The sequence below is a fragment of the Sphaeramia orbicularis genome, chromosome 21, assembly GCF_902148855.1.
Source record: "Sphaeramia orbicularis chromosome 21, fSphaOr1.1, whole genome shotgun sequence".
Taxonomy (NCBI): domain Eukaryota; kingdom Metazoa; phylum Chordata; class Actinopteri; order Kurtiformes; family Apogonidae; genus Sphaeramia; species Sphaeramia orbicularis.
The window spans coordinates 43,378,177-43,394,249 of NC_043977.1; the positions used below are offsets into that span (position 1 = coordinate 43,378,177).

The window sequence follows — 16,073 nt, forward strand, 5'->3', positions numbered from 1 at the left end:
AGTACTGCCTCGTCCAAGATCTGTTTCCTGGAGGCTTGGTGGTAAAAAGAAGTAATACAAACATAATATGCATAAATTACCAATACAGCAACCACAGGGAAGTTGTAAAATGCCTGTATAGGCCTACCTGTGTTCATTCCCGGTGCAGGCCGGTTTGTGTCCTCATTTTCATGAAGTGCTCTGTGGTGCCTGAGCACTGAAGATGTGCTTTTGTTTGTATATGACAGTTCTGTTTGACAGATGCGACATTTAACCTGCAGAAAAATGAAATGAATAAATAAAACTTACTTTAACTCACTGAATTAATGGTGACTTTGAAATGGATTTTAATTCTGACAGATCCAGTGGAAACTGAAGATCAGGAAGAAACAACAAGGAAATAGAAACAAATACCTTCGTTGGCGAAATAAGACCAAAATGATCCCACACGGCCGAAACCTTTCTTTTCCTGCTGGGCTCCATAGCGACAAGATAGGGAAAAAAGCACTACAAAATGTTGGCGGTCGTTTGGGATACATCCCGGTGACAGATGCGCTTCCCTTTTAAACACAGTTTGGTGCCACAGTGACACAGCGACACAGGAACTGTATTGGTCACATGACTTCCTTAAAGCGATACGCGCACCGACATGGGGTTTCACTCTATGAGCTCGACACACACACCGACGCATCGGTGTTGCTGGACCCATCACTACTTGCAACTTACAACACTTTCACACACACTATTTTCACTCATGCATATCCTACACCACTGACTTAACTGACTTCCACACGTCATATAATTATATCTTTAATTCGGTTCAATTGAGTTATTTAAGATTTGTTTGATTATTCAATTTGATTAAGTATTTTCAATAAAGATAATTTGTAAAGTTTAACATGGCGTTGTCTCCCCTTTTTGTTGTGACCTTTTTAGCCAGGTCATTCATAACACACTTCTGAAGGGGGTACGGACTGCACTTCCCCTTATAGTATTATAAGTAGGACGGAAAGTGACGCACGCACGCACACGCGTGGCTACCACCGCTGAAACACACTCACGTGCCCCCCCCAAATTACACACTGTCACACCAAAAGATGAATTCCACAGGAAACACTGACTGTATCCAATGGTTCAATAAATCAATCAGTAAGGAATATAACATGGTTTTTTCATGAAGTATATAAACAATATTTAGCTTTTATTCTTATAGACCGTATTGAAAGAGAAATTCAGGTTCTCAGGAAAATTGCTGCTTATCAATTAATCGTTAATCGATCAATAAGGTCAAACAACTAATGATTAATGGATTAATCGATAATTTGCATCACTAGTCAGGGCATATGTTTTCAGGCTTCCAATGATGTTCTTACAACAGTAATAAATAAAACTTTCTTCATACAGTTCCATTTCCAGATCGAAGGTGAGATGAGAATACACGACGAACACCTTTGAGTCACGTATCGGTAAAGGTCACACTACACAGTAGATGCTACAGCGTTTGTCCAAACTAGACTTTCTTTAAAAGTAAATTGTTTGTGACTGATGATGTTTTATGTTTTTCACCTGCTTAACTGATTAACTTTTGCATTAATGGATCAAAAATATAATTTGTCATATATTACTCTTACTGGGCATGTTGAAGTGCAAAAATACAGATATGATGGTCCACTGTATCAACGGCAGCAATCTGGTCCTACAAAACCAAAACTACACAGTGACCAGAGTCTCTGGCTAAAAGACTGTCATTGAGAACCCTCAATAAAGCCAAACTTGACGAGTTCCAAAGGATGGGTGGGTAAAAAAATTAAGCTAACAATTTGCATCGATCTTTTAAAGTCATTCTGCATCATTGCTGAGTAAATACTCCAAGAACTTTAAAGTTTCATTAACTTAGTTACTTTGGTCTACTATTGTACTTTCCAGTTCATAACCAAACAAGTTATTATAAAACCTGTTCCAACCCTTAAGTCACTGGAGATTGTAGAGTTTAGTTCACTCTAACCTGCATGACTTTGTGTAAAATCATGATGTTTGATGTAAAACAAGTTCAGATGTCTGACCATGTGGTAAGTCTGGGTCCTGAGTGGGCGTGGCCAAGAAGCAAAGCCATGACACTGTGAGTGACGATCACTGTGTCAGCAGAGATAGGATGGGGATAGAACTGTACAGAGATGTCCTGTTTGGTCTGTTGACCTAAAGCTTACACTCATCTCCTGCCACATGCTTTGTCATAACCTGCTTTTATTTCTTGACTGTGGGTGCCCCAACAACAGCATTCAGGACTGCAGTAGTGTTTTCTTTCCATTTTGGAACATTATCCTACATCCATAAAGTGAGTTTGCTCACCGAGCTTTCTAGTCCTGTACCAACAGAGAGCTCCGATACCTTGGTCTACGTGAAGGCTGAGCTTAGTTATCCCTATAACGCCAAATGTATCATATTTGATACATGAGTTTTGAAGCCCTCTACATGATCAGTGTGATATTTTTTTCTTGAAAAACCTTATGTGTACAATTAGATACATGCAATACACAGATAATCCTCCAGGGGGAAGAAATTCATTCACCAGAGGCCTTTCCTGTGACACTACAAGATTGTCAGAAAAAATAAAGGAAGGTCCGCACAACCAGTGAGCTCCCAAACCATTTAATTGTGACGTCACAATTAAATGGTTTGGGAACTCACTGGTTGTGCGGACCTTCCTTTATTTTTTCTCACGTTCTACTTTTTTGGGATCCAGCACACCTCTAATTTTGGATGTGCGTGTCGTTCACCTTTTTTCACTACAAGATTGTCAATAATGAGGAAGGAGGCAGAACTTTGGCAATTTTGAAAAGGAATAATCCATTTGTTAGACATGTTTGTGTTATGTTTTTGTTTGTTCAAAAATAATAATATTTGAGCATTGAGACCCAGTGTATCAAATATGACACAAAATGAAAACTCATACATGGAAAGTGATATTGGAGAAAAATTTTTTGGGTTGTTCAGAAGGACAAATAAAGGCTCCAGTTTCAAAGAATTAGAATTTTCTGTCAATGATTTAATGGTTCAGGATTTACAGGGTTATTGAGGAGACACGGGAAACACTCTGTAAAAACTTAAACAACCAGTGTGTCTCATTTTCTCCAGCTGCTGTGCTTTTCTACAGATCGAAGAACATTACTCTATTATATACATCAGTACCATTGGCAATCCTGCAGAGTACTTTACTCATTGTGGTGTTAAACACCACTATTTTAATAGGTCAGTAAAAACAATTGCACTCTCTCAATACATTAAAACTAGTGAGGAAAATAAATTAAAAAAATAACCCTCGGGACAAATTAGTGGAGGCGACAGGTCATCAGCAGCTAAACTGAGACTGAGGAGATGTGGGCAATACAAAGAAAATGTATGTGCATGTGGAGACAGAGGAGTGAGGCCTGTAGAGGATTAAAGATGAAGAAAAGTTGAACAGTTTCACAGTTTGACATGTTGCACTGATATAAGTCATTATACTGTATATTTGTTTCATATTGTCTTTTCGAACTAAACAGTCTGTTGTACGTCCTCTGACCATACTTCTGTTTCTCAAGAATAAAACAATAAATACATCAAGCTGAGAATAAACTTTTGTGTTTATTACATGTTTTGTTGTTGACAATCTGTCAAAGACACATTATAGACAGAAGACGTTTTAGTAGCTCAACATTTTAAAGGACATTGAAGCTTCTACCACTGCAGAGAAACATTTCCATGATGATCATGGGATATGCATATTGTTAGATGCTCATGTTAGTGACGACTGTAGGATAAGCATACATTTGCATCTTACTGATCATTTTTTGCTGCACTAAAAACGTAATTAAATCCTAACACAAAACATCCCATAATTACAGATATTAATGACATTAATTCAATTTGGGTGGACACAGCAAGTTCTTCAAGTGTCTATAAATTTCTGTCATTTTTAGTCCGTATATGATGGGGTTGAAGAGAGGATGATAAAAAACAAGCTGTAAAGTCATGATTAAAAATACAGTTTTTGGCATATCAGCTTCCAGTCGAACAATCACCACATTATATGTCAATAACAAAGAGAAGCAGACTAAAACCAGCAGATGGGGTAAACAGGTCTGTGCAGCTTTTTTCCTGACTTCTGGAGAGCTTCGATAGGTTATTATAAATATTCTAATGTATGTAAAAAGTATGAATACCACAGGGCATACTGTCAGATTTGTGAAAAGAACAATGCCACATATTGTTATTGCTCGTGATTTAACACAGTAAAGCCTGTGGATTGAGTTATTACAAAAAATTGACGGCAAAGTAAATTTGCACACCCTTTGCCTAACAATCAGTATCCATGCAAACAAAAACTCACAAACAGGAATCAGCCAAGGTAAAACCAGTAGGACTGTAACAGTAGTTTTTCTCATGATAGTTGGATATTGCAGAGGTTTACATATAGACACATATCTGTCATAGGCCATAGCAGCTAAAAGTAGAAATTCCGATGTCACGAAAACATAGAACATGAAATACTGAAACAGACAGGCTGAATAAGATATGACCTGCTTTTCAGATAAAACATCAATCAATAGTTTTGGGTAGACCACAGTGCTGTAAAGAACAGAATTCACCAACAAAGCTGCAATAAAAATGTACATAGGTTCATGGAGGTTTTGATGAATACAGATCAGACAAATGATGGTTGAATTACTACACATTATAAGAATGTATGTTACAAATATTACCACAAAATAGGCATATTTATATTTCTCTACTTCCACATACCCACCAAAAGTTATATATGTGACATTAAAGTTTTCACCCATTTAGAAATTTAAATATTAAAATAAAGAAAACAGGTTTATGATATAGAAAGACTTGAAGAATGCTAAAGCTATAATAGACTGTATATTATCTTCACTTATTCATTGAAAGTAATAGCTGACCTGGAATTTCACATTGTATGTGTCATCACTAAATGACACTAATGTTTGAGTCAGTGAAATGCTTTTATTAAGGTCATCAGCCTCCATGGATCTCATTAAAGTTTCCCTCAAGAGTCAGAGGAGTTGTTTGTCAGTCTGTAAATACATTTATCAAACTTTGTTTGTATTGGGGGTTTTTTTTGTTTTTTTTTTTCCTTAACGCTATAGTGTAACAACTCAGGTTATTTTTTACCATTTGAAAATAAAGTAATACTTTGTCATTACATTTTTGTCATAAATGTGTGGTTTATTCTCTGTGTTTTCCTAACTATTCCTCTCATGGATTTTTTTTTTCTCATGCAAGTATTTACTCTTAACTTTATTCATAAAGCACTTCAAAAACAACACATTTGGCCAAAAAGCTGTCCACAGACAAAAAGAAACACATAAAAAAGTAATAAAAGCAGTAAAAGTAATTATATATTAAAACAGTAACAGCCAAACTCTCACTGAGTTAAAAGCCAAAGAGAAAAAACATGCCAGCCTGCCTGATGTGGAAAGGTACTTCATTCCACAGTTTAGGGGCAGTGACTGATAAAGCCCTGTCACCACTAAAAAACATTTAAAACCAATCCAGAAGCAAACTGGAAGCAAGTGAATTGATGTTAAAATTGGGGTGATACGGTCTACTTTTAAGGCACCAGTTGAAAGTTGAGCAGCTGCGTTTTCAGACAGGCCTCTACTCTGACAATGTTTAAGTCCAGGATGAAAACGGCTCTTTTCAGCTGTGCATAGAACAACTGAAAGGGTTCTATCTGCACTCTTCTCTTTTACTTTGTTTTAATTGATTATGATTTATGTTTTATGGATTACGTTTTAATTGTAATTGTGTTTTAAACCTGTCTCTTTTCCATGTTTGTAAAGCACTCTGAATTGTCCTGTGTATGAATTGTGCTATACAAATGAATCTGCCTTGCCTTGAACCAGTTGCAGTCGAGTAAGTGAGTTGTGTCTAAGCCCAACATAAAGTGCATTACCGTAATCTAAGACAGTTGTGACAAAAGCATGGATTAAAATCTGAAAATGATGCACAGGAAGTAATTATGTAACTTTGACCAGCTGTCTCAGTTGAAAAATACTGGACTTTACCACTGATTTAATCTGTGCATTAAGTTTGAGATCACTGTCCAGCCTTAGACCCAGGTTTGTTGCTGTGTGTGTCAAATATTGATGCAAAGGACCCAGATCAACATCAACTTTGGAGCCATCACCTGGCCCAAACAACATGACCTCAGTCTTTTCATCATTCAGGTGTAAGAAGTTTAGTGACATCCATGTTTCAATTTCTGCAATGTACTGAACTAGTTTTTCGCCAAGTATGCATCTTCCTGTTTCAGTGGGACATAAATTTGACTATTGTCAGTGTAAAGATGGAATGAGATGTCATGTTTGTGGAGAACTGATCCGAGAAAAAGTAAATAAGGGGAGAAGACAAGAAGGCCAAGTATGGAGCTTTGAGGCACTCCACATGTGAGAGGTGCAGCGTCAGACTCAACAGGTCCAACATGGACACAAAAACTTCTGTATTAAATAGGATCTGAACCACTCTAAACCTACACCCTGAATGCTGACCCAGTTCTCCAGGTGAGACAGCAGAATCTGATGGTCCACTGTGTCATGACCCCTCCCATCTGGTCATGTGGGCTGCTGGTCTCTCCTAATGTTTGTCTGCAGGTGGAGTTAGGGGTGGACCAGCGCACATGCATGGGCCCGATGCGCCACGCCTATTTATACCGGCGGTAAAGTGCTGGACAGGCTCTCCCTCCTTCACCGCTCAGGCCGACACCAGCACCAGACCACCGTATCTTTTGTTACCTTTGTCTTTTGTTTCACACCATACAACAGTCACACTTATCACATTCACTCACCTCAACACTCCCCCCATTACTGATGCTACAGATGCCACATCACATACGAGTTCTATTGTTTACACATTTCTCTTTGTTTTAAATAAACCACTTCATTCTTTATTGCATACTTTGTTGTCGGCGTCCTTTTGTCATGCCTAGAGCCGGGCCATGACAAACTGGGGGCTCATCTGGGATAAACTGGGCTCGTTGCCGGTCTTTGGCTGGTTTTTGGGTCGGTAGTTTTGTTTGGTGGACGCCTTTGTTTGCTTCTTTTACTCGTGCGTAAAAGGTGCGTTTTGGTTATAGTTGGCTTTCTTTGGAGGTAATTTCACTGATGTGCTTTAAATTGCCATTAAGCCACTTTTGTATGTTCTTGATAAGTCTGCCTCTTATGTGTAACCTTCTCTTGTGTGTCTTTCAGTCATGCGCTCTATGTGCGTAATGTTTGGAGCGGGTTTTGGCACACCGTGGCTCCTTTGTTTCACTTACTGTGGTGGTAAACTTTTGTGGAAGGTTTGAACAGGGAGGTTGACTTAATATAGAACATTTTAATTTACAAAATAATGTTAACGGCACTATTTTGTTGTTTTGTGCTGTGGTCTTGGTAGTATTAGGGGAAAAAAAAAAAAGTTTGTAAACAGTGTGTTTTGGTCGTAAGAGAAAGCTCTGGTTGCATTTGGCAGGTTGGGCACCTGCGGGGATCTTGTGCCACATGTCGTATGGTGTGGTGCTGACCTGGTTAGGCTTGGCAACATTTCCCTTTGGGTCGTTGCATTAGGGGGTAGAGTTGTGGTGAATGTGGTTAAAGCTTTTGCTTGGGAGCGCATCTGTGTAGGTTGCTGGCTTGCTAGTCGCATTTCTAAACCAGCGGAAGTCAGTGCATAAAAACCCTCCATATGTGACCACATGAAGACTGGGGGGGGGGGGGCTTAGTTTAGTGTTTTCTGCGTTAGTTTAGCAGGGAAGCTCTATCACTGAGGTTCTGTCCTCTATGTGCACCGGATTCTTTGCAGTGTCTGGCTCAGCCTGGGTGCAACTGGTTATTTTGTTATTTGGGTTGTGTGTAAATTAAAATGTCTGAACAGCCACAATCAGAGGTGGATGCCTTTATTGCTACACCTAGTTGGAAAAAAATGTTGAGACTGAAAAAAGAATTTTTGTTGGAATTGGTTACTCTGTATGAGGTTAATCTGGAAGAAGATAATCCTAATAAGGAAGTCATTCAGGATGCTTTGGAGGCTAAATTGGCTGATTTGGGGCTTTTATCTTCTGTGGAAGAGCAACCTGGCCATCATGGATTTTCGTTGCAAACTCAAAGTTTATCTTTTAGCAGCAGAAAGAGTTGCTGCAAATGCGGTTAGAGTTTGATAGATTAAAGTATGAGTCCGAGTTGAGGAGCAAAATAGAAATTGAGAGAATACGCGAGCAGTCGGGGAGGAGTGGAAGCAGCTCTGGTACACGCCAGGTGGATGTGAGTAACCTGCGGTGGCTACCTCCATTTAATGAAAAAGACCCAGACACTTTTTTTCATTTTATTTGAGCGTGTGTCAGAGGCAAACGATTGGTTGGATGTGGAATGTGCGTTAATGCTTCAGTCAGTTTTGACGGGAAGCGCGCAACAGGCATATTCTTCTTTCAATGATCAAGATTGTCTTAATTATATTAAAATTAAATCTGCAGTGCTCAAAGCTTACGAGCTGGTTCCAGAAGCTTATCGACAACGTCTTAGATCCTGGGATAAAAAGAACGGCCAAACGTATGTCGAATTTGCTAGAGATTTATCCACTAAATTTAAATGCTGGTTAATGGCTTTAAATGTAACAATATTTGATGAGCTCTGCCCATGACAACTGTATCAACGGCAGCAATGTGGTCCTACAAAACCAAAACTACACAGTGACCAGAGTCTGTGGCTAAAAGACTGTCATTGAGAACCCTCAATAAAGCCAAACTTACATTATAGTAATAATAGCTTTATTTATGTAGCACCTTTTAAAAACAAAGTTTACAAAGTGCTTTTGACAGACAAGTAAAGGGCACAACAGCAGGATACAAGATGTACGTAAAAACACTAAAACAGAAGCAACACAATAGGAGAGATGTGTACAACAATGCAGAAACATGACACTTCGAATAAATTAAATGAATTGGAATAAAGAGGGCAGGGACAACGTAACATGATGCTGTCAAATCAATGCAAAAATAAAGGCATGAGATTAAACAACATCATGTATGAGAATATAAACCAGCAATCAAACAGGATAAGATTAAAATTTTTAAAAATTTAAAATTAAAATTAAAAGGGGCAAACATCACATAAAAGCAAGTCTATAAAAGTATGTTTTAAGCAGTGATTTAAAAGATGACACTGATTCTGCAAGCCATATCTCCTCGGGCAGGCCGTTCCAAAGTCGAGGGGCCCTGATGGAAAAGGCCCGGTCACCGTTAGATTTAAGCCTCGACTTTGGAACAGCCAGGAGCCCTCTGCCCGAGGATCTAAGGCTGCGTGCTGGCTCGTAGGTAACTAACATCTCATCTATATAACTTGGGGTCAGACCCATTCGGGCTTTAAAAGTAATCAGCAAAATCTTAAAATCAATTCTAAAACACACAGGGAGCCAATGGAGGGATGCCAGGATAGGGGTTATGTGATGTCGCCTGTTAAAACCAGTGAGAAGCCTAGCTGCTGTGTTCTGGACCAGTTGGAGGCGGGATAGTGATTTTTGATTGATGTCGGACAGAAGGGAGTTACAGTAATTCAGTCTTGTGAATATGAATGAATGTATAACTGTTTCCAGGTCGGAGTGTGGGACTATTGGTTTGATTTTTGAAATAGTTCGCAGATGTAAGAAACAGGACTGGATAACTTTATTGATGTGAGGTTGGAATGTGAGGTCTGAATCAAATATTACTCCAAGATTTCTGGCAGTTGGTTTAATATTTGAGGATAGAGGACCGAGGCAGTTTTTTATGGCAACGGTGGCGTTTGGTGGACTGAACAGTATGACTTCTGATTTAGAGTTGTTTAATTGCAGGAAGTTCTGGGCCATCCAACGGTTTACATCATTAAGGCAGTCAGACACAGCAGCTAGGCTTCTCGGGTCATCCGGTCTCAGGGGCAGGTATATCTGTGTGTCGTCCGCGTAGCAATGAAAGGAAATGTTGTGATGCTTAAAATTCTCACCAAGTGGGAGTATATAAATAGAAAATAACTTGACAAGTTTTAGAGGATGGATGGATAAAAAATGAAGCTAACAATCTGCATTGATCTTTTAAAGTCATTCTACATCATTGCTGAGTAAATACTCCAAGACCTTTATAGTTTCATTAACTCAGTTACTCTGGTCTAGCATTGTACTTTCCAGTTCATAATCAAACAGGTTATTATAAAACCTGCACCAACCCTTAAAAGTAGGGTGGGAGATCTTGGAAAAACAGTTCGAGCAAGCTACGTTTTGAAAATACACAATCCAAAATTCCAAACTCCTTTCTTCACACATCCCCCCCGAAGTCACGCTTCCAGAGTACCGGAACGTGCAATGTTTGTTCCAGAGGGTTCCCAAGCGCTGCACAGCATCAATTCGCTCGATCCAAGCTGGTAATTTTACACTTCCTAGTGATTTATGTTTGTGACAAAACAGTTTGCTGGTGAACTTTCCATCCTAATATAGCTCATATAGCCAAGATCTGGCTCTGTTTCCTGTACAAGTGCTCCAAGCTTCTGGAAATGCACTGTGCCAACTTAGTAAAGTTTCACCAAACATCCACACACCCCCGTAACATGCCTGGTACATTCCATATACACCCCGGAAATTGTCATTCACTCATCCCATTCACTCCTAGTTCGCAGCAGTTTTTAAATACCCCCACATTCCACGGTCGGCTCAGCACGGAGAGTGTAGGAAACGTCGCTCATAGTCCCGTCAAAAGTACGGCAGTAAACCCCGTCACTACATCCATTTCGCTCGCTAGCTCACTCGCCCATACTGCATTCATCTCTGTTCCGTTCTCCCGCCGGTTCAACTCATCCATTCTCTCCACTGCAGCAGAAACCGCTCATTTCCCCATACCAGAACTCCAGCAGCCATAACCGGGACCGGATTCTAAACTGACTGGACTGGACTGACTGACTAAATGGCAGGACAGTGGAGACAGGGCATGAGTTACTTGATTTTTTTTTTTTCTCAAAGCCCTGCATTGGAACTGTGCGCTTGTTTTTTTGTTTTTGTTTTTTATATTTTGCTAAATAACTGAGATTACTGAATTTTTTTTTTTTCTTTTCTTCCTTTTTTGTTCTGAGAAACTCTGGAAAACCCAGAGTGGAATTTTTATTTGAAACGAATTGAATTTTTTATTTTTTTTTTTCACTGTCTTCTAAAAGACTGCTACAAAATCTAAAGTGGAAATTTTGAGTTTGATTTTGCTTGGTTGGTGGATTTTTTGAGTTGGACTTTCGGGGGGGAATCTGTGCATTTGAGTTTGTGTGTTTTTGCATTAATTGTTTCAATACATGATTTTGAATTTTAGTTGGTTTAAATGTGTGATTTATTTATTTATTTATTTGTCATTTAATTTGTAGGGTGTTTGTTTAATTTAGACTTTCATCCTTGGTTTGGGTTTGAGGTATAACAACCTGACAACAATTAAATAACCAAAAATATGCTTCATAACATTGTTCTACATCTGGTTTGAATTTTTAGCCCCTCTGTCCTGTTTTTAGGACCAGTTCCATAGAAGAACCCAATACTCAACTTGCTGTATCATGATGATTGATGACTAAGGTGGGTGTTGCCATGGTACCATTACTAGCAACTTCTTTTTCTTACTGCTTTTCACTAAAAACTAACCAATTTAGAGAAAAAATACACAATAACCTGTTTTTGTGTGTGCATGTGTGTTTTTAGATGGCAAAAAAATAGTGTTGAAGAACTGTCTTCAAGTTACCATCTTCAAGAGTGAGTTACATGTCATAAATGTCATAAATACTTCATGTCATACCATTGCCTATGTTTGTAAACGTGTGCTTCCACTTCATTTGGAGATAGTTTGAAAGGCTAAGGAGCAGCAGACAGGACTAGAGATCATTTTAACCATCAAGTTAAATAGACAAATACACAGAGAGAGAAAGAGAGAGAGAAAGAGAGAGAGAGAGAGACAGAGACAGATTTTATCACAGTTATATCTAATAAATAAAAACTTAAATACAGTGATATTAACATATTATGCTATTGGCTCAGTTATTACATTTACAAACATTTTTTTTTTTTTTTTTACCAGACCAATAACATAATACCGAGCTAATAGCGTAATAGGTTATTACGTTACTGGCCAAAGGTTATTATGTTACTGGTTCAGGACTTTTATTACATTATTGGCCAGTTATTACGTTCTTGGCCTATTACATTTTAAAAACTGGCAAATTTATCACATTATGGGTCATTATTACGTTATTGGCTTCCACAGGGTTATTGAGGAGACACGGGAAACATTATAAAAACTTAAACAACCAGTGTGTCTCATTTTCTCCAGCTGTTGTCCTTTTCTACAGATCGAAGAACATTACTCTATTATTATATACATCATTATCATTGGCAACCCTGCAGAGTACTTTACTCATACTGTTAAACACCACTAATTTAATAGGTCAGTAAAAAAAGGTGCACTCCCTCAATACATTAACACGAGTGAGTAAAAATAAGTAAATAAATAACTCTACAGGTCATCAGCAGCTAAACTGAGACTGAGGAGATGTGGGCAATACAAAGAAAATGTATGTGCATGTGGAGACAGAGGAGTGAGGCCTGTAGAGGATTAAAGATGAAGATAAGTTGAACAGTTTCACAGTTTGACATGTTGCACTGATATAAGTCATTATACTGTATATTTGTTTCACATTGGTTTTTTTTAACTAAACAGTCTGTTGTACGTCGTCTGACCATACTGCAATTTGTAAAGAATAAAACAATAAATACATCAAACTAAGAAGAAATTTTTATGTTTATTACATGTTTTGTAGTTGACAATCTGTCAAAGACACATTATAGACAGAAGATATTTTAGTAATTAAACATTTTAAAGGATATTGAAGCTTCTGTCACTGCAGAGAAACATTTCCATGATGATCATGGGATATGCATATTGTTAGTTGCTCATGTTAGTGACGACTGTAGGATAAGCATACACTTGCATCCTACTGATCATTTTTTGCTGCACTAAAAATGTAATTAAATCCAAACACATAACATCCCATCATTACAGGAATTAATGACATTAATTCAGTTTGGATGGACACAGCAAGTTCTTCAAGTGTCTATAAATCTCTGTCATTTTTAGTCCGTATATGATGGGGTTGAAGAGAGGATGATAAAGAACAAGCTGTAAAGTCATGATTAAAAATACAGTTTTTGGCACATCAGCTTCCATCATCACCACATTGTATGTCAATAAAAAAAAGAAGCAGACTAAAACCAGCAGATGGGGTAAACAGGTCTGTGCAGCTTTTTTCCTGACTTCTGGAGAGCTTCGATAGGCTATTATAAATATTCTGGTGTATGTAAAAAGTATGAATACCACAGGGCATACTGTCAGATTTATCAAAACAACAATACCACATATTGTTATTGCTCGTGATTTTACACAGTAAAGTCTGTAGATTGAGTTATTACAAAAAATGGATGGCAAAGTAAATTTGCACAACCTTTGCTTAACCATCAGTATCCATGCACATAAAGACGTACAAACAGGAATCAGCCAAGGTAAAACCAGTAGGACTGTAACAGTAGTTTTTCTCATGATAGTTGGATATTGCAGAGGTTTACATATAGACACATATCTGTCATAAGCCATAGAAGCTAAAAGTAGCAATTCTGATGTGACTAAAACATAGAACATGAAAATCTGAAACAAACAGGCCGTATAAGATATGACCTGCTTTTCAGATAAAACATCAATCAATAGTTTTGGGTAGACCACAGTGCTGTAAAGAACAGAATTCACCAACAAAGCCGCAATAAAAATGTACAAAGGCTCATGGAGGTTTTGATGAATACAGATCAAACAAATGATGGTCAAATTACTACAGATTATAAAAATGTATGTTATAAATATTACCACAAAATAGGCATATTTATATTTCTCTACTTCCACATACCCACCAAAAGTTATATATGTGACATTAAAGTTTTCACCCATTTAAATATTAAAATAAAGAAAACAGGTTTATGATATAGAAAGACTTGAAGAATGCTAAAGCTATAATAGACTGTATATGATCTCCACTTATTCATTAAAAGTAGTAGCTGACCTGGAATTTCACATTGTATGTGTCATCACTAAATGACACTAATGTTTGAGTCAGTGAAATGCTTTTATTAAGGTCATCAGCCTCCATGGATCTCATTAACGTTTCCCTCAAGAGTCAGAGGAGTTGTTTGTCAGTCTGTAAATACATTTATTGAACTTTATTTGTATTGTTTTTTTTTTGTTTTTTTTTCTGAACGCTATTGTGTAACAACTCAGGTTATTTTCTACCTTTTGAAAATAAAGTAATATTTTGTCATTTTAATGTTGTCATAAATGTGTTGTTTATTCTCTGTGTTTTCCTAACTTTTCCTCTCATGGATTTTTTTTTCTCATGGAACTATTTACTCAACTTTATTCATAAAGCACTTCAAAAACAACACACTGGCCAAACTGCTGTCCACAGACATAAAAACAAACACATAAAAGAAGTAATAAAAGCAGTAACATAATTATATATTAAAACAATAAAAGCCAAACTCTCAGTTAAAAGCTAAAGATGAAAAAATATGTTTTAAAAGATTTAAAAACAGAAACAGTCGGCCTGCCTGATGTGTAAAACTAGTTCATTCCACAGTTTGGAAGCAGCGACTTGAAAAGCCTTGTCTCATCTCAGCATCCTCGGTGTCCTAGGGACTGGGGCGCCAATAAGAGGGGGTAAACATAGGGCCCAGTATTTGTGGGGGGCCCATAGAGTAGTGGAGGGGGCCCAGTTCACATAGAAGTTGAGAAAATTTTTTGTAACATCCACTGTATAAGAGAGGTACAGAAGTTGGTTGAGAGAACGTTGAAAGAATGTTAGGTTTCGTTTGCGTATTCACGGTATCGTAAGTGACGTTTATGGACAGTACCCCCACGAATACACCCCCCTGGTTAAACAGATTGAGAAGATAGTAAATTTCTGTAGGGTCCACAACAATCATGCTTTCATGGGGCCCATTACTGGTAGAGGCGCCCCTGCCTGAGGATGACTAACAATGACTGATCTGAGAGTGTGTGAAGGAGGGTACAGCTGGAGCAGGTCAGACAGATACTGGGGGGCCAGGCCATTGAGGCATTTAAAAACAAAGAAGAGAATTTTAAAATCAATTTGAAAGTGAAACGGAAGGCAGTGAATATATGTAAAAATAGGGGTGATATGGTCTACTTTTTTGGCACCAGTTGAAAGTCCAGCAGCTGCGTCTTGAACCAGCTGCAGTCGAGTGAGTTGTGTCTAAACCCAACATAAAGTGCATTACTGTAATCTAAGAACAGTTGTGACAAAAGCATGGAATAAAATCTGAAAATGATGAAGAGGAAGTAATTATGTAACTTTGACCAGCTGTCTCAGTTGAAAAAGCTTGACTTATCCACTGATGTAATCCGTGCATGAAGTTTGAGATCAATGTCCAGCCTTAGACCCAGGTTTGTTTCTGTATGTGTCAAATATTGACGCAAAGGACCCAGATCAGCATCAACTTTGGAGCCATCACCAGGCCCAAACAACCTGACCTCAGTCTTTTCATCATTCAGGTGTAAGAAATTTAGTGACATCCATGTTTCAATTTCTGCAATGTACTGGAGTAGTTTTTCGCCAAGTATGCATCTTCCTGTTTCAGTGGGACATAAATTTGACTATTGTCAGTGTAAAGATGGAATGAGATGCCATGTTTATGGAGAACTGGTCCTAGAAGTGAAAAAGAGAAGAAGACAAGAAGGCCAAGTATGGAGCTTTGAGGCACTCCACATGTGAGAGGTGCAGCGTCAGACTCAACAGGTCCAACATGGACACAAAAACTTCTCTATTAAATAGGATCTGAACCACTCTAAACCTACACCCTGAATGCTGACCCAGTTCTCCAGGTGAGACAGCAGAATCTGATGGTCCACTGTGTCATGACCCCTCCCATCTGGTCATGTGGGCTGCTGGTCTCTCCTAACGTTTGTCTGCAGGTGGAGTTAGGGGTGGACCAGCACACATGCG

General features: G+C 38.3%; 2 protein-coding genes across 2 annotated transcripts; both read right to left on the bottom strand.

Annotated features, from left to right (window-relative positions):
- Window positions 1–3,875: 3,875 nt before the first annotated feature.
- On the bottom strand, window positions 3,876–4,802 carry LOC115412711 (putative gustatory receptor clone PTE03). The gene has a single exon (XM_030125336.1). It carries the CDS (start codon window positions 4,800–4,802, stop codon window positions 3,876–3,878), a length of 927 nt encoding a protein of 308 aa, XP_029981196.1.
- An 8,279-nt stretch (window positions 4,803–13,081) lies between these two features.
- Window positions 13,082–14,002, bottom strand: LOC115411847 (olfactory receptor 11A1-like). The gene has a single exon (XM_030124059.1). It carries the CDS (start codon window positions 14,000–14,002, stop codon window positions 13,082–13,084), a length of 921 nt encoding a protein of 306 aa, XP_029979919.1.
- Window positions 14,003–16,073: the final 2,071 nt, after the last annotated feature.

Bases quoted from the DNA above. Each gene is read 5' to 3' on its own strand.
- LOC115412711 (XM_030125336.1), bottom strand. From the start codon at position 4,802: ATGGGTGAAAACTTTAATGTCACATATATAACTTTTGGTGGGTATGTG.
- LOC115411847 (XM_030124059.1), bottom strand. From the start codon at position 14,002: ATGGGTGAAAACTTTAATGTCACATATATAACTTTTGGTGGGTATGTG.